Source organism: Xyrauchen texanus, chromosome 20, assembly GCF_025860055.1.
Source record: "Xyrauchen texanus isolate HMW12.3.18 chromosome 20, RBS_HiC_50CHRs, whole genome shotgun sequence".
Classification (NCBI taxonomy): domain Eukaryota; kingdom Metazoa; phylum Chordata; class Actinopteri; order Cypriniformes; family Catostomidae; genus Xyrauchen; species Xyrauchen texanus.
In genome coordinates this window covers 43,083,783-43,109,503 of record NC_068295.1, presented here as the reverse complement: position 1 = coordinate 43,109,503, position 25,721 = coordinate 43,083,783, and the positions used below count along the sequence as shown (strand labels likewise).

General features: G+C 44.7%; 1 protein-coding gene across 1 annotated transcript in view; it reads left to right on the top strand.

Annotated features, from left to right (window-relative positions):
- Nucleotides 1–25,721, top strand: part of LOC127660596 (phospholipid phosphatase 4-like) — a 173,453-nt gene that overhangs the window by 42,920 nt on the left and 104,812 nt on the right. The window contains exon 3 of the mRNA XM_052150914.1: nucleotides 19,228–19,291. Coding sequence (XP_052006874.1) covers nucleotides 19,228–19,291 — 64 coding nt within the window. The remainder of the gene's footprint in view (nucleotides 1–19,227; nucleotides 19,292–25,721) is intronic.

Below are 25,721 nucleotides of genomic sequence, written 5' to 3'. Positions count from 1 at the left end.
TGCTTGCTTGGGACACGTAAATACTTTGCAGCCATCCTTAGTCTATTTTCAGTTTGACCGGAAACATCAGTGCAAAAGTGATCTTCCGTTGATGTAAGAGTTTCTTACTTTTCGAATTTGCAAAGTCCGGGAACAAGAAAATGTTGAGATTCTTCCAAGAAAGCCCTCTTTTACTCCTCGACTCGTGCAACATCTTTATCGGATGATCTCAGAAATTTGGCCAGAATTGATCGGTTCTATCTCCCTCTGCGGATCTGCAAGCCAGGACTCTGTGAGCTTGTCTAGGAATTTCACCATATCTCTGCCTTCCTCATGCTCAGGAATTCCAACAATTCAGGCGTTATTTTGCCGGCTGCGGTTCTCAAGATCTTCCAATTTTTCAAAAACGTGTTCCAAATTTACCTTAGTGCCAGCAGATTAGAAGATAATTCCCTCTCCGATGACTCCAGATAATCAATCCGTTTCTTGACAGCCGACAATCTTGTAACCAACTCAGAGAATTTTGTTTCCATCGCCGTAATCAATTGCCATATTACAGCGAGATCCTCTAAGTCTGCAACAACCTTTGTCAGCATCAAAGACAATTAAAAACTAGCAAATTGCGCAGAGCTCGTCGTTTACACGTCCGCTCTGAGCATCGCGTCATGTGACATGGTCGGGTTTATTCATACATTAATGATTGTTGACAGCTCATGGGAGTTAAGATATTTACTGCAACTAATTAAAGTTATTTAAAGAGGGCTAATGATTATGAACAGGATTTTGTTATCATTTACTGTACCTCAGAAGACTACTGCAATGAAAAAAATGGCTTTTTGAATTTAAAAAGGAAAGGTAAGTGACTGCACAAAATATGTATTTATTAAAGATGTTAATTGTACTTAATCAAAATATATAAATTGGGCTTCATTATTTTTTGGTTAACTCAATTATATCCATCTTTAGAGCTTTGTCCAGCAATGTACTGTACATATTCTGTGCTATACCTATCACATGCGTATTATAACAGACAATGAGAACAGCTTATTTATAAGCTTAGTTATAAGGAACACAAATCTACATGATGTAACATCAAATAAGACACTATAAGTTTACACAAAACAGCATGGGCAACACTAAACAGAACTGTAAACACAACTGCAAACCTTATCAATACCAACAACAACTATTTACGCTCCACATGCGCTGCCATACCTTGCCTGGGCCTACATAATGAAATATTCAGGTGTAACAGCCTGTGGTCACTCCCCTAAACACAGCTCAGCTGAAACTTTAAAGGACATGACTTTACATAAACAACTTTAAATAATTTAAATACATTAGTTTAAAAACTCAGATAATGACTTCCGGTGATGCCATGCTGTAAGAAGCAACCTAGAAGTTGAGCTCCGTCCAACCAAATGCTAAATAACCTAACAAACTACTTAAAACTCTGCTCTACAGCACGAATTGACAATGGCAACATCTTCTAGAAACAGACCTGTGACTAAACAGGATGTGTCGAAAGAGAAGAACGATAATTTGAAATCAAATCAACATGCTAGCAACGATAGCGCTAGCCCAGAATCCGAAATACTAACTGAGTTGGAAAAGCTAAGGTCAGAAAACCAGGAAGGACATAATCAGACCAAATTATCCCTCGAGAAGCTAGAAACTTCAATAGAAGAACTGAAAGGTGAAATGACAAAGTTAAAGAAAAGAACTATGGAGGCGGAAGATCGTATAAGTGCTGCTGAAGACAACGGGAGAATGTACGGGAGAGCTATACGTTATCTGCTACGCCGAGAGATGGATCTAACAGCTAGATGTGAAGATTTACAGAACAGAACAAGACGTAACAATCTCAGGATCTATCGGGTGCCTGAGGGTAGCGAGGGGAAAAATGTACAGACATTTGTCAAGGAGCTGATTCAATCTGTTCTTACACCAATGCCTGACGTGAATATGCAAATAGAGAGAGCACACCGCTCAACAGCGACCAAACCTAAAGATCCCAAGGCTACACCCCGATCTTTAGTAGTCAGATTTGTGGACTACGCAGTCAAAGACAAGATCCTTCGACAAGCATGGAGCCAAAAACGAAAATACAAAGATGAGCAAATATACTTAGACCACGATTACTCTCAAAAGTCGACGGAAGAGCGCAGATGGAGGTCAAGATGTCCCGCTACAGGTGGAATGTAGTAGGTGAGAGACGGGGTGGGGGGGCAATGCAGCGGGAGTGTTGCCTCCGGCGGATCTTGCGGCCCTCTTTGAATAAGAGAGGTGTCAACGGCAATAATTTTTTCTTCTGATCTTTCTGGATATGCCTAACGTTAGGATTACTATTTTTTCCATCTTTTCTTCAATGGAAGGAACTCAGCTGAACTGTGCGTGAATACGCACAATGAGCAGCAACCGATCCACGAACTGGACGACAGTAGCCAAGACGCTTTGTGTGAATCCCACGGAGGAACTGTCACCATCCTCTGCCCATGATACACCAGGATATGGTTTGCTTTGCTTAGAGGCCGTTCTTTTATTTTTCTGTAGGCCTACAGCAAACCATTTGGGTATGTGGAGGTGTATTGTTCATATAGTTAGACATTTTATTTTGTGTTTGAATTGTTACGGTCACCTTGAAAGTGTTAATATGTTTACTGGTAGAGCTTTGTTGACAGGTTTGTGCTAATGTCAAGAAGGAGTGATATAAGCAGGCATAAGGATAGGCTCCAAACATGTCCATATAACTGGTATGAATAGTCTAAACTGCATCAGCTATAATGTTAAGGGCTTAGGCAATCCAATCAAGAGAAAAAAAATATTTTGCCAACTTAAAAAATTACATTGTTCTATAGCAATGATCCAAAAACCCATCTGTCAGAAAAAGAGCCTTTAAAGCTTAAAAGAAAATGGGTGGACCAGGTATTCAGCTCCTGTTTTGAAAAGGGGAGTGGATGTATGGCGGTGTTTACATCCCATAGAGAAAGACTTAGAGCCAATCACCATATCAGATCACACTCCAGTCACCTTAAAAATAAATACAGGGCCAACCAAATCATTAAGTACTGGAGTCTTAATGTTTCTTTGTTAAATGACGATTTAATTAAACAAGAAATACACAGGGAATTAACTAATTATTTTGAGGTAAACGAAGATGACACCGTCTCTCCAATAACTTTGTGGGAAGGGGCTGAGGCTGTGATGAGAGTCTGTATTGTTGCCTTTCCTCTAGATTGAAAAAGCAAAGGTTAAGTCAACAGGAGGATCTAGAGAAAAAATTAAGCAACTAGAAACAGAACTGAAAGAGAAAAGGAAAAAATGGATGACCTACTAACATATAAAGCAGAGGGGGCATTAAGATTCATCAATAGAAAATATTATGAAATGGGTAACAAAGCGAGCCGCCTGTTGGCTTTCCAATTGCGGAAGGCGCAAAATAGCATGACAGTTAATAAAATAAAAAGCCCAGATAGTGATGAAATCTTAACACAACCTACTGATATTGCAGAGGCTTTTGCCTCATACTATAGAAAGTTATATGAAGAGCATGTGGATCCACACAAAAAAGATAAGATGGAGTCTTTTTTTGGATCCATCAAATTGGCAAAATTAACATCAGAAGAGGCTGACATGTTGTCTCTGCCAATTTTAGAAAAAGAAATCAGGGACAATATCTTAAAAATTAAAAATAACAAATCCCCAGGAACAGATGGTTTCCCAGGAGAATATTACAAAGCATTTATAGAAGATCTGACCCCAAGCTTCCATCCATCCATCCATCGTCAACCGCTTATCCTGTGTACAGGGTCGCGGGGGGCTGGAGCCTATCCCAGCTAACATTGGGCGAAAGGCGGGGGACACCCTGGACAGGTCGCCAGTCCATCGCAGGGCCACACATAAACAGACATACACTCACCTCCACATCCACATCCACACCTAGGGCAATTTTTTTGGAGACACCAATTAACCTAGCCTGCATGTCTTTTGGATGGTGGGAGGAAGCCGGAGTACCCGGAGAGAACCCACGCAGACACGGGGAGAACATGCAAACTCCGACCCCAAGCTTGTGTAAGGTTAATAACTATGCACTAAAGAAGGGAGATCCGCCTGGATCGTGGTCAGAAGCAATAATAAGTGTGTAAAGCAGTCAATGGAAAGGAGGAGGCGAGAACCGGCCTGACAATATAAATAATAGTTTAATATAAAACTTAAAACAGAAGACACAAACACACATGACGGACATGTCCGTAAACTATCTCTCTCTCCCACACAATCCTCCGCAGTCAGCCTTTATCCCTCTCGGAGGTTTGATTAGCCTGATAAGGGACCGGGTGTGTATGATCACGACCCGGCCCCGCCCTCTGCCCTGCCACATTCCTCCCTCGTTCTCTCAGGCAGGGGAGCCCCCGGCAGGACGTATACCACCCCCCCCCCCATTTCCCTGTGGATGGGCGTGCCTCTTGCCCCGTCTGTCGGCAGGTCATCCCCGTCTACCTGGACGAGGGAGGGGACAAGGGGAGGGAAACTGAAATAATTAAATTGGGGGGGTACTTCCTGTAACAGTGTAGTACCCCCTTCAAAAAACACTGTAAAATTGAAATGAGAGGGAAAAGGCCAATGCGGAGCGGCAGTGAGAGAGAGAGAGGAGAGATAGATAAAAAACAGTTCTCAGATACTCCATAGCTTGTTCCTCAGCCACTCCTCCATCCTCTAACGGACGACAGCCACGCCTCTCCAGGTGGATCGGAGGCAGTCCTCCAGCCCCTGGCAGCAGTTATCCCACTCCAGGCGGTCTGTTAGGAGCCCCTTCTTCCCTCGCGGTCTTCCAGGCAGTCGGGCTTCTCCGGCTAGTGGAGAGAACTCTACTATGGCGCATCCCTACTCCTTCCCGGATTTCGGCACCAGTGTAAAGCAGTCAATGGAAAGGAGGAGGCAAGAACCGGCTTGACAATATAAATAATAGTTTAATATAAAACTTAAAACATAAGACACAAACACACATGACGGACATGTCCGTAAACTATATCTCTCCACACAACCCTCCCCAGTCGGCCTTTATCATTCTTGGAGGCTTGATTAGCCTGATAAGGTGTGTATGATGACAACCCGGCCCTGCCCTCCTCCCTGCCACAAAGTGCTATCCACAAAGAAAACAAGGACCCAATCCAGTGTACCTCATACCGTCCAATCAGCCTCCTGTGTGTTGATCTTAAAATTATTACCTCAATTATAGCAAAAAGATTACAAAAATTCCTACACAAATTGGTAAAACCGGAACAAACCGTTTTTTGGCTCCAATTTCTTTCCACTGGGACGTGGCACCCGACAGGGAGATTCATTATCTCCTTCTTTATTTGATTTAAGCATAGAGCCATTGGTGGAATTAATAAGTACAAACCTCCTTATAATGGGTATTCCTGATGAGGGAATGATCCAACACAAACTAGCTCTATTTGCTGATGACATTTTGTTATTCTTAGAACGTCACATGGTTTCTATTCCTGCACTTCTAAACAGTCTAAATAAATACACTGCAGTGTCAGGATATAAGATAAATACCAACAAATCGGAAGCAATGATGATAAGTGGTGAAAGGCCCAAGAAACTAGATGAAATGGTAGCCTTCAGGAAATCCAAACAGGGATTTAGATATCTAGGTGTTATTCTGACACCAAAACCAGCACAGCTTTATCCCTCCAATTATAACAAAATAGTCAAAGACATTAACCTAGATATAAGTAGGTGGGATATGTTGCCTTTGTCACTTTTTGGCCGAATATAGTCAGTGAGGATGAATATTCTACCCAGACTCCTTTTTTATTTCAATCTCTGCCTATTTATGTACCACAATCAACACTTAAGCTTCTTGAAAAACGTATATCAAAATTTATTTGGCAAAATAGGAGACCCAGAATACATCTAAAATATTGATAGCAAGTAATGAAAAAGGAGGCCTGGGTCTACCTAATATTAAAATGTATTACTGAGCAGACCAACTTAGAGCAATAGTGGCATGGGTGACCAAAGATGAAGACACTGGATGGCTATCCATTGAACAGAATTCCTTAAAAGGGATATCAATATCTACTCTTCCATTTCTTAGTCAGCAGGCTCAGAAAGAAATAAGAATAAATAACATCTGGGTCAAACACACATTAAAGGTTTGGAACAGCGCCCAGAAGCAATTAAAGGGGTCTATAGCTCTATCAAGGGCAATGCCCATTCTGGGAAACATTGAGTTTCTCCCATCTGTGACGGACTTAGCATATAGAAGATGGGTGGAAAAGGGGCTGGTTATTATAAATCAGTTGTTTGAAAACAACACATTGCAATAATTTTCACAACTTCAAGAAAAGTTTGACTTGCCCCCAAATGACTTGTATAGATACCTACAAATACGACACTACATTACAAAACACACAGATTGGGACAATCTTAAAAGAGATCCAACTGAGGTTGAATGGTATTTTATACATATTTCTCTTTTTATACAAGTGGTGTCAACAAAGCATCAAGTATCACATATCTATAAAAGTCTGAAGAGTCTTATGAAAGACACATCAGACAATACCTTTCATATTAAAAGTGAATGGGAAATGGAACTCAATACAATTATAGATGATGATACATGGGGAGATATATGTCTGGCGAGTCATAAAGGGATCGGAAGACAAATGTGGAAAGAATTTGACTGGAAGGTGAAGATGAGATTCTTTAGGACTCCTCTTAAGGTATCAATGTTTAAAAACAATGCCCCCAACATTTGCTGGAGGACCTGTGGCTTGGTGGGAGACCATACCCACATATTTTGGGACTGCTCGGTAATACAGACATACTGGAAAGACATTAAAGGAGAAGTGGACAAAATTTTCAGGATGGATTTCCCTTTGGACCCTTTATTTTTCATACTAGAGAAAATACTTGAAAACTTACTTTCTAAGGACCAAAGCTACATGTTACATATTTTGTTAATGATTGCAAGAAAAATCACTATTAATTGGATGAAGCCTAGCCTCCCTACAATAGCTCAGTGGATACAAAAAATCAAACAGGTCCATACAATGGAAAATATATCTACTATTCTAGTTGAAAGTACCTTTGTTCGTGAGAAGATGGACCCCTGTCATTTGAGGCCTTGACTTAGAATAATAATTGAATCATACTGTGATGTGCAACGATCTATTTACCCTGCTTCTATGTAGTCAATATATGTGTTGAATGACGTTCAACCACAAGGTGACCCTTTTAATATTATTATTTTATTTTTATTTATTTATTTTTTTTGCTTTGACTTCGCCTCGAGAGTGTTACGTTCCCGTGTTGTCTGCCCCGTGTTTTCTGTTTCACTCTCCACTGATCACGTTCCATGTCACGTTTTCCTTGTTGTCCGCCCCGTGTTTCACTGTCCTTGTATGAACTACACTTCCCGTCTTCCCGCTATCACTGCGTTGTTGTCTGCACCTGTTCGTGGTTTTGTTATTTCCGTGTCTGTCTATTTAAACCCTGTTGTTTTCCCTTTCCTTTGTCGTTCGTTATCGTTGCATGTTCGCTTTTCATGTTCCTCTGGTTTTCTGTGTTCGTTCGAGGTTTCCCTGTCCTTCGTTTAGCCCCTTTATGTTTTCCCGTATTTAGTTCATTTTTCCCATCGTGGACTTTTCATTTGTTCCTGAGTTTGTTTATCTTTATCTGTCTATGCTTGCCAAATAAAGCCGCGTTTGGATCCGCACCTCCTGTCTGCCTTCTCTTGAATTCCCATACACATAACAGAGAGTGTGTTTGTGTGTGTATGGGTATATGTTGGTATTGTATTGCTACAATTGTCTGCAATGTTACTATAGGCAATAAAGTAAAACAAAAACAAAAACTCAGATAATACATTTAAAAACACTTTATTATCATTAGGGGAAAAAAAAACAATTTACTAAGGACTAAATTCTTTTTTTTTCATTTTCTTTTTTTCAGTATGTAGTTTTACAATAGGTGATAATGAAGGCCTTTAGTTCATGTCTGTTGTTTTTGTGGTCATCTATATGGTGGTGTAGTTGTTCTAAACTGGTGGGTGGGGATATGCAAATAAAAATCAAGAAATACTGGAACACAAATAAATCTTTGAATAATTGTTTTTAATGTTGTAACTTTTACAATCAGAAACAGCTGTTATTAAGTCAGATCAATATAAATTGGTATTATTTCTGTGGTAAATGTGTTTTTATGCAGTAAAGAAATATCAATATTTCCCTGTCTGTCACTCACTCGATGTTGTGTCGATGTATTGACACTAGAGGTTCACTCTTGAGAGCCCCAGTCATCTTTGCTTTATTCAGAAAAGGCCAATGAAAATTTGCGAGTGGAATTTGCATGCCACTTTCCACCCCGGACATACGGGTATAAAAGGAGATGGTGTGCATCACTCATTCAGACTTGTTCTATGGAGCCAAGCACATGTGTGGGTGTTCATCCCGTCACCTTGCTGTCTGCTGGAATTATGGCACATATCAGCAGTCACCCTCGCTCGATCGAGAGTGGCGCTTCGGCGACTGAGTCCACAGGTGTAAAAGAATATATTCTAAAAGAGAATATTTCCTCTAAAAGAGGAACACATTCTCGGCCACCTACAGGCCTTCAAAGCCCTGTGCCCCATCTGCCTCTAACCGAGGGCCGTCCTCCTGCAGGACCTTCTCACTCAGGGGCAGGGCATGCTCCTGCTCCCACGGAACTCTGGAACCTCCACATCTGGCTCCTGGATGGGATGCGGAAGACCTAGCAGGCCTTCCACCAGCTGTGATAGACACAATCACTATGAGGCGGCTGTAAGCTCTGAAGTGGCATCTCTTTGCAAATTGGTGTTCTTCCCGCGGGGCAGATTCACAGAGATGCGCGGTCAGGTCTGTGTTGTCCTTCCGATCTGATCACCAGGTTCCTCAAAGTTACGAGGAGATTTAATCCTCCTAGGCCACGCCTGATTCCCTCTTGGGATCTCTCTGTGGTCCTACCTGCCTTACAGAAAACCCCCTTGAGCAGGCCGATCTCAGCATTTGTCTCTGAATACGGCCCTCCTGGTGAGGCTCACTTCTATCAAGAGGATTGGGGACCTGCAGGCACTCTCTGTCACCAGCGAATGCCTGGAGTTCGGTCCGGCACACTCTCATGATCTTGAGATGAGCCCGGTTACACTCCCTTTCAGGATCAGGTGGTGAACCTGCAAGTGCTCCCTACAGAGGAGGAAGACCTGGCCTTGGAATTTGTGTCCAGTTCGCACCCTGCGTATCTATCTGGACCGCACACAGAGCTTTAGATGCTTGGAGCAGCTCTTTGTCTGTTTTTGAGGATCACAAGACCTGTAGTGCCCCTTGGGAGTCCAGGCGCACTCCACTAGAGGTGTTGTGTCCTCCTGGGCACTGGCGAGGGTCACCTCTCTAACAGACTTATGCAGAGCAGTGGGTGGGGTTACACCCAATCATTTTGCAAGGTTCTACAACCACTACATAGAATCGGTATCGACCCGAGTGTTACGTGCAGACGGTAGGGTGTATTGCTTGCATTTGCGCCTTTCCCCTTTCAAGGTGATAATGTGTGCTATCTTGTCCACAACAGTTCCCCGGAACTGGTCCACACTGGAGGCCTCTAATTTCTTAAGAACTTTTCAGTGACGAACCCAGCAGAGGAGTAATGCTGCCAGGCCCAGTACTTGTGGTATGCCCCTTTTCAGGTGAGCCCGTGTACTTAGGCTAAGTGCTCCATATGTGTTGTGTCCCCCTCGGTAATCCTGTATGATGCGTTTCCACTGTTCGGTTCCCCTCTGGTGAACCCTGTGTTTCCCCTCGACAGAGCTTCCCTCTGCCTTGGCAACTATTGCTGTGTACCCTCTCTGTAGATAGAGTCCTCCCAGTGGCTTCGATCCATATGTGAACATCCCTGTTGGTAAATCCATGTGAGGTATTGGAGAGATCATGGACTCAAGGCGACGAGGGAGCCAGATGCAATACTTGGTGGACTGGGAAGGCTACAGACCGGGTAGGTTGGTTATGATTGTGGGTATTTGCCAAGGACATACTGGACCCGCCCTGATCCAAGAGTTCCACCAAGCCCATCCTAATCGTCCAGTATCACAACCAAAGGGACGTCCCAGCAGAAGAACACCAGGAGATGTTCCGGGGGGAGGGGGGGTTCTGTAACATCTGACTTTGTTAACCATCCTACCAACCACCAGAGGGAGCCCAGACCACGAAGGTCACAGCGTAGTCACTCGGGCGGGTGATGGCCAGGAACGTCATTTTGTGGTCCAGGAATGTCATCTGTGGTTGAACCTGCTCAAGATACGTGAAACAAATAAAAGCTTGCTTCCTTAACGCCCCTGTCTCCCAGTTCAGCCTCTTCGGTGACACCGTCGGGGACTATGCTCAGCATTTCTCCATGGTGAAGAAGCAGACGGAGGCCATATCTCACATCATGCCCCGTCTGCTCGCCGAGGGCATCCCCCTGCGGCAAAAAAACACCCTGCTCCGCCTCAACCTGGGCCCAGCTCTCAGCCCCAGCGTCGAGCACCCCGCAGGAGGCGGACGCCCCCTGTCTTATGGACCCCCTTGAGGACCCGGAAGGCTCCCAGGCACTCCTGAGACATACGACCCAGAGTCCGAGTCGTTAGCTCCGTAGGTGGTAAGACCGCTCCGTCCCCTGGTGGGGAGCCCGGAGGAGAATCTTGTGTTGAAATTATTTCATCGCTTGTGCCTAGCGCCCTTTCCTTCAGCTGAGGTAGAACCGTGCGCCTGTTCCTCCCTGGAGGCCCTATCTCTCGGATCCCTGGATGATTCCTCCCTAGCCCTTGTGGGTCCGTAGTTCAACGGAGGAACAGACGCACGGTTTTGTGTATTATCCACGATATGGTCCCCTTACAAAAGTGGACCCACGTTTTCCTTAGGCAGTCCCCAGATGCCTTCCAGACACCATGTTGTAGCAACTCCCCCCTCCTTGAGGCTGGATCTACCTCCGCGCCACTTTCCACATGTTGCTTAAAGAGCCAATGTCAAGTCAAGTCAATTTTATTTGTATAGCACCTTTCACAACACACATCAATTCAAAGCAGCTTTACAGAATATCAGCATTAACAGGCGATAAAACTGTAATGGCTATAAACTTGATTAATCATCATTGTGTAATTTAGATAAAATACGATTTTTAATAGTGTTTAAAAATAATTAAATGATAATTGTATTAATAACCCCAGTGAGCAAGCTGTAGGCGACTGTGGCAAGGAACACAAAACTCCATAAGATGTAGATTAATGGAGAAAAATAACCTTGGGAGAAACCAGACTCACTGTGGGGGCCAGTTCCCCTCTGGCTAACATTATGAATGTAATGTAAATATTAATTATGTATAGGTAAAATCATGGTTTAAAATTATTAAACTTATGTATAGGTAAAATCATGGTTTAAAATTATTAAACTAAGTGTTAAGGGTCAGTGATTAAACATAGATTGTGTTTGAACTGTAAGATTAATGACCAAAGTCTTTGAAGTCCATCTTGATTAATTGCAGAAGTTCACATAGATGCAATTGTCCTTGTTAATTGGCTGATGAAGGCTTTTGTTGGCAATAGTTAGTCTAAGCATTTAATTTCAAGATCGTAGTCCATAAATAGACCGAGGTGATGCAGGTCGGCGTTGGCATCATTTCATCCTCTGAAGTCCGTCATAATAGACTGAAGTGATGTTTGGCTGGCACCGGCTGCATTTAGTCATCATTCTGCGACATGTAGAAGTGGAGTCCAACATGAAGCAGGAATGGTGCTGGATCCAGCCGGTTCTGGTGACCTCAGGATAGGAGTCCCGAGGTTGAGACAGGGAAACAAATAAAAAGATGTAAGCGTAGATGCCATTTAATTTATTGCAGAGTTAGAGATCATGCTCAATGTTTCTGGTTTCTGGTTCCGGCAGACCCAACTAAAGCAGCCTAATTGTGGGTTGGAGGATAAATTCGGTGTATGCCTGGTCTTTAGTCTAGACTTAAACTGAGAGAGTGTGTCTGCATCTCGAACAGTGTTTGGGAGACTATTCCATAGTTTAGGAGCCAAATATGAAAAGGATCTTCCTCCTTTAGTGGATTTTGATATTCTAGGAACTATTAATAGTCCAGAATTTTGCGATCTTAATGAACGTGTTGGAATATAGCGTGGTAGAAGATCACTTAAGTACTGCGGAGCTACACCATTCAAAGCTATGTACGTAGTTGTCACGATTCCCTTGTTGTCTGCCCTGGTTTCACTTGTCTTTGTCCGAACTACATTTCCCACAATCCACCTGCCGTCATCACTGCCATTTTGTGTCATTGTTCACACCTGATTATCATTTGTAATCATCCTGTCCTTGTGTATTTAAGCCCTGTTTCTTGTTCACTCCTGGTCGATCGTTGTATGTTGTAGCCTGGTATGTGTCCTCCTGCCCTATTGTTTTAGTTTATGTTTTGTTTCCCCATTGTGGGCTTTCCTTTGTGTTTTGCCTGTATTCTAGTCAATAAAGATAACTGCATTTGGGTCCTCAATCTTCGTCTGCCTTCGCTGCCTCATTCTTAACAGTAGTTAACAGAATTTTAAAATCAATACGGAATTTAACAGGTAGCCAATGTAACAATGATAAAATGGGGCTAATATGATCATATTTTTTGGTTCTCGTCAGCACTCTGGCTGCTGCATTTTGAACCAATTGAAATTTTTTTTATTGATCTTGCTGGACATCCTCCCAGTAATGCATTACAATAATCTAGTCTTGAGGTCATGAACGCATGAATTATTTTTTCGGCATCAGCAACCGAGAGCATATGCCTTAATTTAGCAATATTTCTTAGGTGGAAGAATGCTGTTCTACAAACATTTGTAATTTGATTTTCAAAGGACAGATTGGTATCAAATAGAACACCTAAGTTCTTCGCTGTTGAAGATGATGTAACAGTACATCCATCTAGAGTCAAATTATATTTTAGTGGCTTATTTTTAGAGTTTTTTGGTTCAATAATTAGAACCTCTGTTTTGTCAGAATTGAGTTGAAGGAAATTTCTGGCCATCCAATCTTTTATTTCATTGATACACTCTGCTAATTTTGAGAATTGTGAAATCACATCAGGTTTTGAAGAAATATAAAGTTGTGTATCGTCAGCATAGCAGTGGAAACTTATTCCACGATTCCTGATAATATCTCCCAGGGGAAGCATATACATGGAGAAAAGCAGAGGCCCTAAAACTGATCCCTGTGGCACTCCATATTTTACTTTTGTTTGGTTTGACAATTCCTCATTTACATAGACAAAGTGGTAGTGGTCTGCTAAATATGACCTAAACCATGCTAATGCCACTCCACAAATTCCAACATAATTCTCCAGCCTATTCAAGAGAATGTCATGATCTATCATGTCGAATGCAGCACTAAGATCTAAAAGCACTAGAAGAGAAATGCAGCCGCGATCAGATGATAAGAGCAAGTCATTTGTAACTCTGATAAGTGCAGTCTCTGTACTGTGATGAGGCCTAAATCCTGATTGAAATTCTTCATATATACTATTTCTCTGTAGAAATGAACATATTTGGGAGGATACTACATTTTCTAGTATTTTTGACATAAACGGGAGATTTGAAATCGGTCTATAATTAGCAAGTTCTCAGGATCAAGTTGTGGCTTCTTAATTAGCGGTTTGATAATTGCCATTTTAAAGTTTCTTGGGACATGTCCTAAGCATAGCGAGGAGTTAATGATATTAAGAAGAGGTTCTGATATTACAGAAGATACCTCTTTTAAGAGCTTAGTTGGTATAGGATCTAACAAACAAGTTGTGGCTTTTGATGTTTCGATACGTTTTGTTAGCTCTTCATGACCTATGATAGCGAAGGATTGAAGTTGCACATGAGGGAAATTATTCAACACTGTTTTCTGAGGTGCTATGACAGATGATTGCATAATTCCAATTTTATTTCTGATTATTTCAATTTTATCTCTAAAGAAATTCATGAAGTCATTACTCTTGAGCTGTGACGTAATATCTGGTTCGGTTGAGGCTTTATACCTAACCAATTTAGCCACAGTACTGAATAAACATCTAGGATTGTTGTGGTTATTTTCTATGAGTTTACTAAAATATGCTGACCTGGCAGCTTTGAGTGCGTGTTTGTAGCTACAGACACTATCCATCCATGCACCCTGAAATACTTCTAATTTTGTATTTTTCCACAGGCGCTCCATTTTCTGAGCTGCTATCTTGAGAGAATGAGTGTGATCATTGTACCATGGTGCATGGCTTATTTCTTTAATTTTCTTTAATCGAAATGGGGTGACAACATCAGGGGTGCTAGAGAAGACTGCATTTAAATTTTTTGTTATTTCATCAAGTTTTTCTGGGCTTTGGGGTTTATTGAGTATATGAGATAGATCTGGAAGTGTATTAGTGAAGCTATCTTTAGTGGCCGAAAGAATAGTTCTACCTGAACAATAGCGTGGTGTAGATTGAGTAACATTAGCTGATTGCAGCATGCAAGAGACGAGGTAATGATCCGAGATGTCATCGCTCTGCTGCAGAATTTCTATATTATCAACATCAACTCCATATAACAGAATTAAATCTAGCGTATGATTATGGCGATGAGTTGGTCCTGTTACATTTTGTCTGACTCCAAGAGAGTTGAGAATATCGATAAATGCTAATCCCAATGTATCATTTTCATTATCTATGTGAATGTTGAAGTCACCAACAATTAAGGCTCTATCTACAGTAACAAGATCTGATAAAAAAAATGTTTTTGCAAATTCACTAAGGAAATCTGAATAAGGCCCAGGTGATCTATACACTGTAGCAAGGGTAAAGGACAACAGAGATTTTTTATTTATATTTGTATTTGACGGTGTCACATTAAGCATTATTAGTTCAAAAGACTTACATTTATATCCTGTCCTCTGAGTAACACCAAAAACTTCACTGTAAATTGTAGCAATACCTCCTCCTCGACCCTTCAGACGAGGCTCATGTTTATAACAATAACCTGGGGGAGTAGATTCATTTAAACTAATATATTCATCCGGTTTAAGCCAGGTTTCAGTCAAACAGAGCGCATCCAATCTATGATCTGTAATCATTTCATTGACAATTAGTGCTTTGGTAGAAAGAGATCTAATGTTTAGTAGCCCTATTTTTATATGATGTGTATTTTGAATTTGTTTGTTTTGTTCAAGTTTGACCTTAATCAAATTTTTTCTAAATGATTTAGTGAGGGTATTGTGTTTCAGTAGTTCGTGGAACAGACACAGTCTCTATGAGATATCTAGGTGATACAGTCTCTATGTGTTGTAGTTTATGTGACCTGTGTGACGTCTCAAGGCAGCTAGCAGACGCTCGGATTAACCAGTTTGTCTGCTTCCTGACCTGGGCCCCATTTAGTCAATTAATATCATTATTAAGTCTATGAGCCAAATTACTAGAGAGGAGAGCAGCACCTTCCTGGAGGGATGGAGTCCGCTCTCTTTAGCAGGTCAGGTCTACCCCAAAAACTTTTCCAATTGTCTATAAATCCTATTTTATTCTGCAGACACCACTCAGACATCCAGCCATTCAGTGACACTAATCTACTATAAACCTCGTCACCACGACGAGCAGGGAGGGGACCAGAGCATATTACAGTGTCTGACATCGTTTTTGCAAATTTGCACACCTCTTTAACATTATCTTTAGTGATCTCCGACTGGCGAAGCCGGACATCGTTAGTGGATAACAATTTTAGAAAATCTACGTTTAGCATTAGCCAGCACTTGTACATTTGATTTGATGTCAGACGCTCTGGCCCCCGAAATGCAATTAACAATAGTGGCTGGAGTCTCTATTTCCACGTTCCTTACAATAGAATCACCGATAACAAGGGCTCTTTCAATATGATTCTCAGTGGGTGTATCACTGAGTGGGGAAAATTTATTGGAAACCCTAACAGGAGCGGGAGAGTGGTGTCTCTTTGCTGAACGAGTATGCCGCCGAGACGTGTGTGTGTTGCTCTCTGTACTGCCCGCATCCGAAACAGTATCTACCGGCTTCTCTTTCTCACTGACCTCTAGTAGCGTTTGGATGCGAGTCTCTAACTCATTAACCTTCTCCATCAGCCTGACTAATTCCTTACATTTATCACATGTGAATCCCTCACTGCTGACGGAGGAGGCTATTTTAAACATGTGACATGCAATGCAGGAAGAAATAACATGAGCCGATGCCATGACTTACCGCAAATTGTTCGTTGTTCCTGAGCGGTGAGGGTTTTTGAGATTGATTTGAATCCCTCACAAAATTGTTTGTTGTTTGTGGTGGTTGTTCTTGATAAGCGGTGCTTTGAGATCGATGCAATAATCTGTGCACCACAGAGGAGAAAAAACGGGTGCGCGCTGAAAAAACACGCAGTTTAATCTCGATAAAAATAGAACGCGGATACAGGTGGAATATGCACGCAGTTGAATCCCAATAAGAGAATAATACGGGAAGACCCGATGCGTGCTTAAAAATGGCAGATGTTTAAGGATTAAAGGCTACAAACACAGACGCTAGCTAGGTGTCAGCAGAAACCGGTAAAATACATGCAGATGAAATGGGAGAAAAAGAAGAATCTGAAACGCGGTAAAATGACAAAGGATATAACTATGAACGACGCGGTAAAATGACAAAGGATATAACTATGAACGATGACTATAACGTTGAACGTATGAGAATAAGCAGTGCTAAGCAGGCCACAAACAAACTCTCGTGCAGCGTGCGTGCGTGCTGTGCCGTCAGCCGGCTCCTCAGAAAAATCCTGAATTAACTCATATTATTTCCTCGCTTTTATACCCGTATGTCCAGAGGCGTGGTATGCAAATACTATCTGCCAACTTCTCATTGGCCTCTTTTCATAGATCAGAGGCATATTCGGTGCTCAAGAGAGACCCCTAGTGTCGCTTCTTCGACACAACGTCTTGTCCCCTCCATCGGGGAATGGAGGTTACATACGTAACCTAGACGTTTTTTTTTAGGGTTTTTGGACAATGGAGGCTGTACTTTCTAAACATTTGTTTATCTCACACTATTTGTCATTTATCAGTATATAAACCTTTAGTTGTTAAATTGAAAAACATTGAATATCCTCTTTTATCTGAAGACTACAAGTGTCTTTGGCTCATGTATAAGTACAAATAAATATATAACATATTATTATTATTGTAATTAGTAGCGTGTGGTAGCGGGGGTGTGGTCGAGCACCTATCTGGAGAGAGAGAAAGTGGTAAGGGCACTTGCACTTGAGCTAAATTATGTCTAATGCCTAATTCCAGTGAGCATGGGGAGAGCGGCATATAAACAGCCATGCCACCGCCAGACAAGAGAGAGATAACGACACGAGTGACCAGTGACTGGCATGTCTTATTGAGTGATTTATGTTATTGTGAAGCTGAAGACTCAGAAGTTTATTTTGACAAACTACCTGTTGTGAAGCTGAAGATACAGAGAAGTTTATGTTGAAAACTGTGTGTTACACTGATCTGAATAAACTGAGAGAAGCACCGAAAAGAGTGCACACAGAGTGTTGAAGGCAGAGAAAAAAGAGCCATCACTGCTCTCTGTCTCCTCCCTTCCATCTCCAAGCTTGAACGTGTTACATAGTGGTGCACTGTATGTTTTATATATATATATATATATATATATATATATATATGTTGTCACAGTACCAAAATTTCAGTATTCGGTACCGATACCAGTGAAAATCCACGGTTCTCGGTACCAATTTCGGTACCAAACCAAAGTTTAATTTAGACTAAATTTACAAGAAAAAATCCATGGTTCTCGGTACCAAAGCAAAACACAAAAACATGCTAATTGAACAACACACTATTTTTATTAATAAAGGTAAACAATGCCATTCTTTATACTTATTTAAAATTGTGTTTCAAGTTTTTCCACAACTAATAAATGAAAATAAATTACACACCTAAAAAACACAACAATAAGCCATGACTGAATAAACACTCAGTGTTATATTTATAAACTTAAACATTTTTATAAATTAAAAGGTCATTTAAAAAAACCTCTGGTGTGTCATTTAAAAAAAACATTCATGTCCTCCTGTTTTTTTTTTTTTAACCCTAATAAAATGTATAGTAGCATTAAATAGTTAATAAAGAAGCTTAATTCTAACACTCATTATATTTGCGTTAGCTGCACCAAGTAACGTTATGCTAATGATTTACTACACGGCTAACATTGTGTTTATTTCAATCCGACATTCAAATTAAAATATGGTATATAACTCAAAACAGAACCTCTGAATTTGAAATTAATTTGAAACTTACCTGCTTGAACTCTATCCGGGTGTCGGTCTTTAAGGTGTTTTATCAAGTTTGATGTGTTTCCTGCTTTTGAGAGAAAACTTCGATGACATCGTTTGCAAATTGGTTTTTGATGATCTATGATGTTCCCCTCGTCATCAGCCGCAAATCCGAAATATTTCCACACATGGCTCTTTCCTCCTTTCTTATCAACAAGAGCAGTCACCACAGCAGCGCCGGCGTTCGCCATGTCTCAGCGCTTTCATGAGGAGGACGCAACTTCACGCGCTTCGTGCGTGCATGCGCGAACTTTGACCGGGTACTCGGTACCACTGGTACTTGGTACCGAGAGGTTTTTTTTTTTTTAGTACCGACTTGGTACCGAAGTACCGAATATTTTGACAACACTATATATATATATATATATATATATATATATATATATATATATATATATATATATATATATATATATATATATATATATATATATATCGATCAGCCACAACATTAAATCCACCTGCCTAATATTGTGTAAGTCCCCTCATCCCACCAAAACAGCGCTAACATGCATCTCAGAATAGCATTCTGCCACTCACTGGATGTTTTGTGTTTTTAGCACCATTTGTAGTAAATTCTAGAGACTGTTATGTGTGAAAATCCCAGGAGATCAGCAGTTACAGAAATACTCAAACCAGCCTGTCTGGCATCAACAATCAACATTTATCTAATCAGCCAATCATGTGACAGCAGTGCAGTGCATAACATCGTACAGATACTGGTCAGGAGCTTCAGTTAATGTTCACATCAACCATCAGAATGTGGAAAAAATTTGATCTCACTGATTTGGAAAATGTCATCTCAGCATGATTGTTGGTAAACAAAAGCACTGACACTATTAATCTGTCTGTCTCATGTTTTCTTTGTTCTGCAGCAGTATCTCTCGCACAAGCTTTGAACGGTGTCTTCACAAATACCATCAAGTTGATAGTTGGTAGGTAATGTACAAATATGTTTTCCTCATGGCTTCCATTTCCTCCAGAAGTTATTCATTTAAACCCCTTTACTAGGCATAGTGCCCTTCCACATCGATTGTGAAATTCTCATCGGATTTTACTTAGATTAAAGGTGAAGTGACATTTTGTTCCACTAGTGACAAAAAATTGCAATAATAATTGTTTCAAACCAATTTCAAACACTCCCCCATCTGCCAGAGGTCTTGAGTGTTGGGTAAGTTACTCAAAAAAGGAATGTACTTAAAGGAAAATAGCTTAATTAAAAGTCAGTAATGATAATCTGATTATACAAATGTAAAATGTAATGTATTACACTACTAAATTACTGTAACTATTTACTTTTTTAATCAAATTACACCTAACACTTCTTGATGATCTCAGCTGTGTCTATCAATTAAAATCACACAACAATATCCTAATTTTGACAAACTCTTTTGAATTGATATTTAATTAATTGTAATTAGGCCTACGAACTAATTGTGATTACCAAAAATTTATTGTTTATTAGTGTCGCACTTTTTGGACATCTAAAAAAAATATAACATCACAATTTTTAAATTGTGACACCCATGAAGTTCCCCTTCTGTCGCTCTCTCCACGTAGTGTCAGAGAAGCGACACTAGGGGTCTCTCTTGAGCGCCGATATTCACCTCTGAACTATGAAAAAAGGCCAATGAGCGTTGGCAACCAGTATTTGCATGTCCCGCCCCCGGACATATGGGTTTTTAAGCGGCGCAAATACGGGAGTTCATTCAGAAAATTTCTTCGGAGCCGATGGTCGTGTCTGCAACTGCTGCGTGTACACACCGAGTTCCTGATATCCTCTGCTCCTCTGCTGGATCTTATGGCGCACAACAGTGGCTTTCTCCTGTTTGCACGGCTGTGCATTTCCTGCTCCTGAGCGCTTCGACAGTGCAGATATTTAAAGATGTCTTTCGAGTTCTTTTTTCTTAAAAGAGTGATTTTATTTTAAAAGAGTAATTTCCTCTAAAAGAGCAAAACACAGCTGCGTTGAACGTCTCTTTAAGGACACATCTTTTTCAAGATGAATTCCGCCCCTGTGTTGTTCCTGGATGCGGTAGAGTACTCTCCGCTTCCGACGGCCACAGGCATTGTCTCGTGTGTCTGGGCAGCATTCACTCCGAGGCTGCGTTTGTGGATGGTTCATGTTCTCATTGTGAGAACATGACCATGACAACGTTGCGGTAGCGGCTTGCTTACAACCGTAAGCAAGCCACTCCAGCCGCCCCCCCGCATCGCTCCTTCCCACGGGATTGAGGACGATGTGGCTGGTGATGGAGGCAATTCGGGGATGGCAGCGGGTGCAGCTCCGCCGGGTACGCCCCCTCAGACCACCCGCGCCCCGACACGCTCGTTGACTCCTGTCCCCGCTCGAGGTGACGGCGACTCGCCTCACAGCCAGTCTGCCTACCCTCTTGTGATGGAAGCAGACAAGTTCGCCGCGACATCGGAGGGCGTGGGATCTGACGCCAAGGACTCCTCTGGGCTGCCGCCCAGATACACAGATACGCACAGATATCCGATATGCTTTCCCGGGCAGCCAACAGCGTGGGCTTGGACTGGAACCCTCCATCCTCCCCACAGCCATCACGGCTAGACGACTGGTTCTTGGGTGCTGGGCACCGCTCACAGCCTCGCCCCCCCCAGTTCCATTCTTCCTGGAGGTGCATGATGAGCTGACGTCTTCGTGGAGAGTACCCCTCTCCACTCGTCGCACCGCCACCTGCTCATCCGCCCTTGCCACCCTCGACGCGGAACGTGCCATGGATACACGGTGATCCCCCAGGTGGATAGAGCTGTTGCGCTCCATCTATGCCCCGGAAGCACTACCACCAGGCAGGGTCGCCCTGTACTCCCTTCCCGGTCCTGTAGAGCAACATCCTCGCTCACCGCGAAGGCCTACAGCGCTACCGGACGCGCCGCTTCCGCCCTGCATGCCATGGCTCTCCTGCAGGCCCACCAAGCCAAGGCACTCCGAAACATGCACGGGGTGGCCCTGATCCCGACACGCTGCAGGAACTGCGCTCAGCGACCGACCTCGCCCTAAGAGCAACGAAGGTCACCGCGCAGGCGCTCGGGCAGGCGATGGCCACACTGGTGGTCCAGGAACGTCAGCAATGGCTGAATTTGGTTGAGACGGAGGCCATCTCGCACATCATGCCTCGCCGGAAGCCTGCCGCTACGGTCTGGGCTCCATCTGCTCGCCGAGGGCGTCCTCCCACGGCCACAAGACCTTCTGCTCCGCCTCAACCCAGCTCTCAGCCCCAGTGTCGAGCAAACCGCGGGAAGCGTACGCCCCCTGTCTCACGGACCCCATCGAGGACCCGGAAGGCTCCCAGGCGCTCCTGAAACACTGGACCCAGAGTGCGAGAAGTTAGCTCCGGAGGTGGTAAGACCGCTCCGTCCCTGGTGGAGGGCCGGGAGGAGAATCTTTTGTTTTTTCATTTGTCGCACCCCTCAACAGGGGCTGCGGTACCCAAATTCTCAATAAAAGAGCTATTTCCTTTACCTCTTGGTCACATGGCCCGCAAATGCCGTTCTCACGGCAATCTGCTTTCAGGCCTCAACAGTCCCGGCTCCCTGGATGCGGTGCTCCCACCCTCAGCCCCACGACTGTTCCCCCGGCAGGCCGGTTCAGACGAGTCCAGAGGAAGCCAACGTCGGACCTCCTCCTCAGTCACGAACCCGCCCCCTGCCGGGTGCGCGGAGCAAAGTAAGTGCTTTGAGTTTGTTCTCAGCACCAGAGCCTCAGGGTGCCACGTTGTCCCCCGATGCCGCATTACCTGTTCCGCACCGCTGCGAAGCCCCGCCGGGTACGTCCAAAAAACTCGTCCCCATGGTGCCCCTTGCACGGTGCTTACAGGCGTGGCTTTCACTGCCCAACCCGTCGCGATGGCTGCACCGGACCATTCGACTCGGTTATGCAATTCAGTTTGCCAGGTCTCCGCCCCCCTTCGTGGGCGTTTGTTTCTCCGCAGTGCAAGACAGACACGTTCAGTCCCTGCATGAAGAAATCGCCTTCCTTTTGATCAAGGACGCGATAGAGCCTGTCCCTCCAAACGAAGAAGGGTTTCTACAGCCCTTCGTTGTACCCAAGAAAGGCGGCGGCTTACGACCGATCTTGGACTTGCGAGTTTTCAATCGGACCTTGTCCAAACTCTCGTTCAAAATGCTCACCCAGAAACAAATTCTATCTGGCGTCTGGCATCTCGATTGGTTCGCAGCGGTAGACCTGAAGGACGCGTACTTCCACGTCTCGATTCTCCCTCGACACCGACCCTTTCTGCGGTTCGCGTTCGATGGCCAGGCATATCAGTACAAAGTCCTCCCCTTTGGCCTGTCTGTGTCCCCTCGAGTCTTCACAAAAGTCGCAGAGGCGGCTCTGGCCCTGCTCCGAGGAGCTGGCATACGCATACTCAATTACCTCGACTATTGGCTCATTCTGGCCCCCTCGAGGGAATTACTATGCGCACACAGAGAACAGGTGCTCAAACACCTCGGCCGTTTGGGGTTTCAGGTCAACTGGGAAAAGAGCAAGCTCACCCCGGTCCAGAGCATCTCTTTTCTCGGCTTGGAGTTAGACTCAGTCTCAATGACAGCACGTCTCTCCATCTTCAAGCCAGGCGCCGTGGTCCCTTTAAAACGTTTCCAACAGCTCCTGGGGCATATGGCATCCTCCGCGGTGGTCGCGCCACTGGGGTTGATGCATATGAGACCACTTCAGCACTGGCTCCAGACTCGAGTCCTCTCCTCCTTTGGAGCCAGCAGCGACTCAAGTCGCTGCGCGCCACTCACATCCCCAGCAACCTCAATATGATAGCGGACGCGCTGTAAGACAAAGCTTGCCCGGCGGAGAGTGGAGGCTCCACCCCCAGTCGGTTCAGCTGATTTGGGACAGGTTTGGCAAGGCCCAGGTAGACCTGTTTGCCTCCCAGAAAACCTCCCACTGCCCGCTCTGGTATGCCCTCACAGAGGCTCCCCTTGGGACAGATGCTCTGGCACACAGCTGGCCCGCGGGGCTGCGCAAGTACGCTTTTCCCCCCAGTGAGCCTTCTTGCACAGGTGCTATGCAAGGTCAGAGAGGACGAGGAGCATGTCACTCTGGTGGCCCCCTACTGGCCCAACCGGACATGGTTCTCGGATCTCGTGCTCCTCGCGACAGCCCCTCCCTAGCGAATTCCCTTGAGGATGGATCTTCTTTTTCAGGGACAGGGCACGCTCTGGCATCCGCACCCAGACCTCTGGAACCTCCACGTCTGGCCCCTGGACGGGACGCGGAAGATCTAGCCGGCCTACCTTCGGCCATCATAGACACTATCAACCAAGCCAGAGCCCCTTCGACCAGGCATCTTTATGCCCTAAAATGGCGTCTGTTCGCAGACTGGTGTTCTTCCCGAGCCGAAGACCCACAGAAGTGCGCAGTTAGGTCAGTGCTCGTGTTTTTCAGGAGAGGCTGGAGAGGAGGCTGTCCCCTCCACCCTCAAGGTATATGTCTCTGCTATCGCAGCCCACCATGACAAGGTAGACGGCAAGTCTCTTGGTAAGCACTGACTTAATTGTCACATTCCTAAAAGGTGCCCGGAGGATGACTCCCTCCCGGCCTAACCTGTTCCCCTCCTGGGATCTCTCGGTCGTTCTCACGGGACTCCAGAGACCCCCCTTCGAGCCGCTAGACTCGAAGTGTTGCGTCCTCGTGGGCACTGGCTAGGGGCACCGCCCTAGCAGACATCTGTAGAGCAGCAGGCTGGGCAACACCTAACACTTTTGCGAGATTCTATAATCTCCGAGTTGAGTCAGTATCGTCCCGTGTTTTCTCAGGTCCGAGCCCGTAGAACTTGGTAGCACGCTGACGATCTGACCGGGTGAACCGCTTGCACCTAGTGCCCTTTCCCTTAACCAAGGGAAAACAGTGCGCCTTCGTTCCCAGGAGATCCCATGTTTGAGATGCTGGTTGACTCCTCCCTAGCCCTCGTGGGTCGCAGTTCAGCGGAGAAACTCGCCGACCCAAGCCACTGCGGGTACCGCAAGCTACCCTGTACTGGTATAGGTGCTCCACAGGTAAGGCCTCCTGTTTGGACTCCCCCTGTGTGTAATGCCACAGTACTGTCCCCTCTCGAGCGGACCCCCGTGTTTCCCTTAGGCAGTCACAGCTGCCTCGGTCACCGTGTTGTATGCTTCCACCCTCTACGAGGCTGGATCTACCACCGCACCAACTTTTCCACTTAGGCCCTAAGCCAGGCCTCTGATGTGTTTGCCACTAAAATTTGTCTCCCCTCCCGGGTAGGCGTGGCCTCCGCAGGGTCTTCTCCACCCTGAATAAGGGCTAAGACCCCTTTCCCTCAATGCGTGTAAGGGCCCCGGCCGTAGTTGCTCTATGCGAGAAACATAGAGAGAAAAGAGGCCCAGCCAGGCTGGCCCGTTCCCATGTTGGCAGCCATCACCATGTTCCTCCCTCCAGGGTAACGATAAGGAGTCTGATGGCTTAAATGGGGCATTGGGGAAGGGTACGTGCAGCCTGATGCAGTTGGTCGTTTTGCACGTAGGTATACCTGCTCGCTCCTGCATCAGCAGTTCACGTACACGGCTCAGCGCATGGCACTTTATAAGTGGACCCCTAGTGTCGCTTCTCTGACACAACGTGGAGAGAGCGACAGAAGGGGAACGTCTAGGTTACGTATGTTATCTCCATTCCCCGTTGGAGGGAACGAGACGTTGTATCTCCCCTGCCACGTCGCTGAGCCGAGCCACTGTTGTAGCCGGACCATTTCCGGCTCCTCAGAAATATCCTGAATGAACTCCCGTATTTGCGCCGGTTAAATACCCGTATATCCGGGACGGGACATGCAAATACTGGTTGCCAACTCTCATGGCCTTTTTTCATAGTTCAGAGGTGAATAGGCTAGTTCAGAGGTGCTATGCAAGGTCAGAGAGGACGAGGAGCATGTCACTCTGGTGGCCCCCTACTGGCCCAACCGGACATGGTTCTCGGATCTCGTGCTCCTCCGACAGCCCCTCCCTAGCGAATTCCCTTGAGGATGGATCTTCTTTTTCAGGGACAGGGCACGCTCTGGCATCCGCACCCAGACCTCTGGAACCTCCACGTCTGGCCCCTGGACGGGACGCGGAAGATCTAGCCGGCCTACCTTCGGCCGTCATAGACACTATCAACCAAGCCAGAGCCCCTTCGACCAGGCATCTTTATGCCCTAAAATGGCGTCTGTTCGCAGACTGGTGTTCTTCCCGAGCCGAAGACCCACAGAAGTGCGCAGTTAGGTCAGTGCTCGTGTTTTTTCAGGAGAGGCTGGAGAGGAGGCTGTCCCCCTCCACCCTCAAGGTATATGTCGCTGCTATCGCAGCCCACCATGACACGGTAGACGGCAAGTCTCTTGGT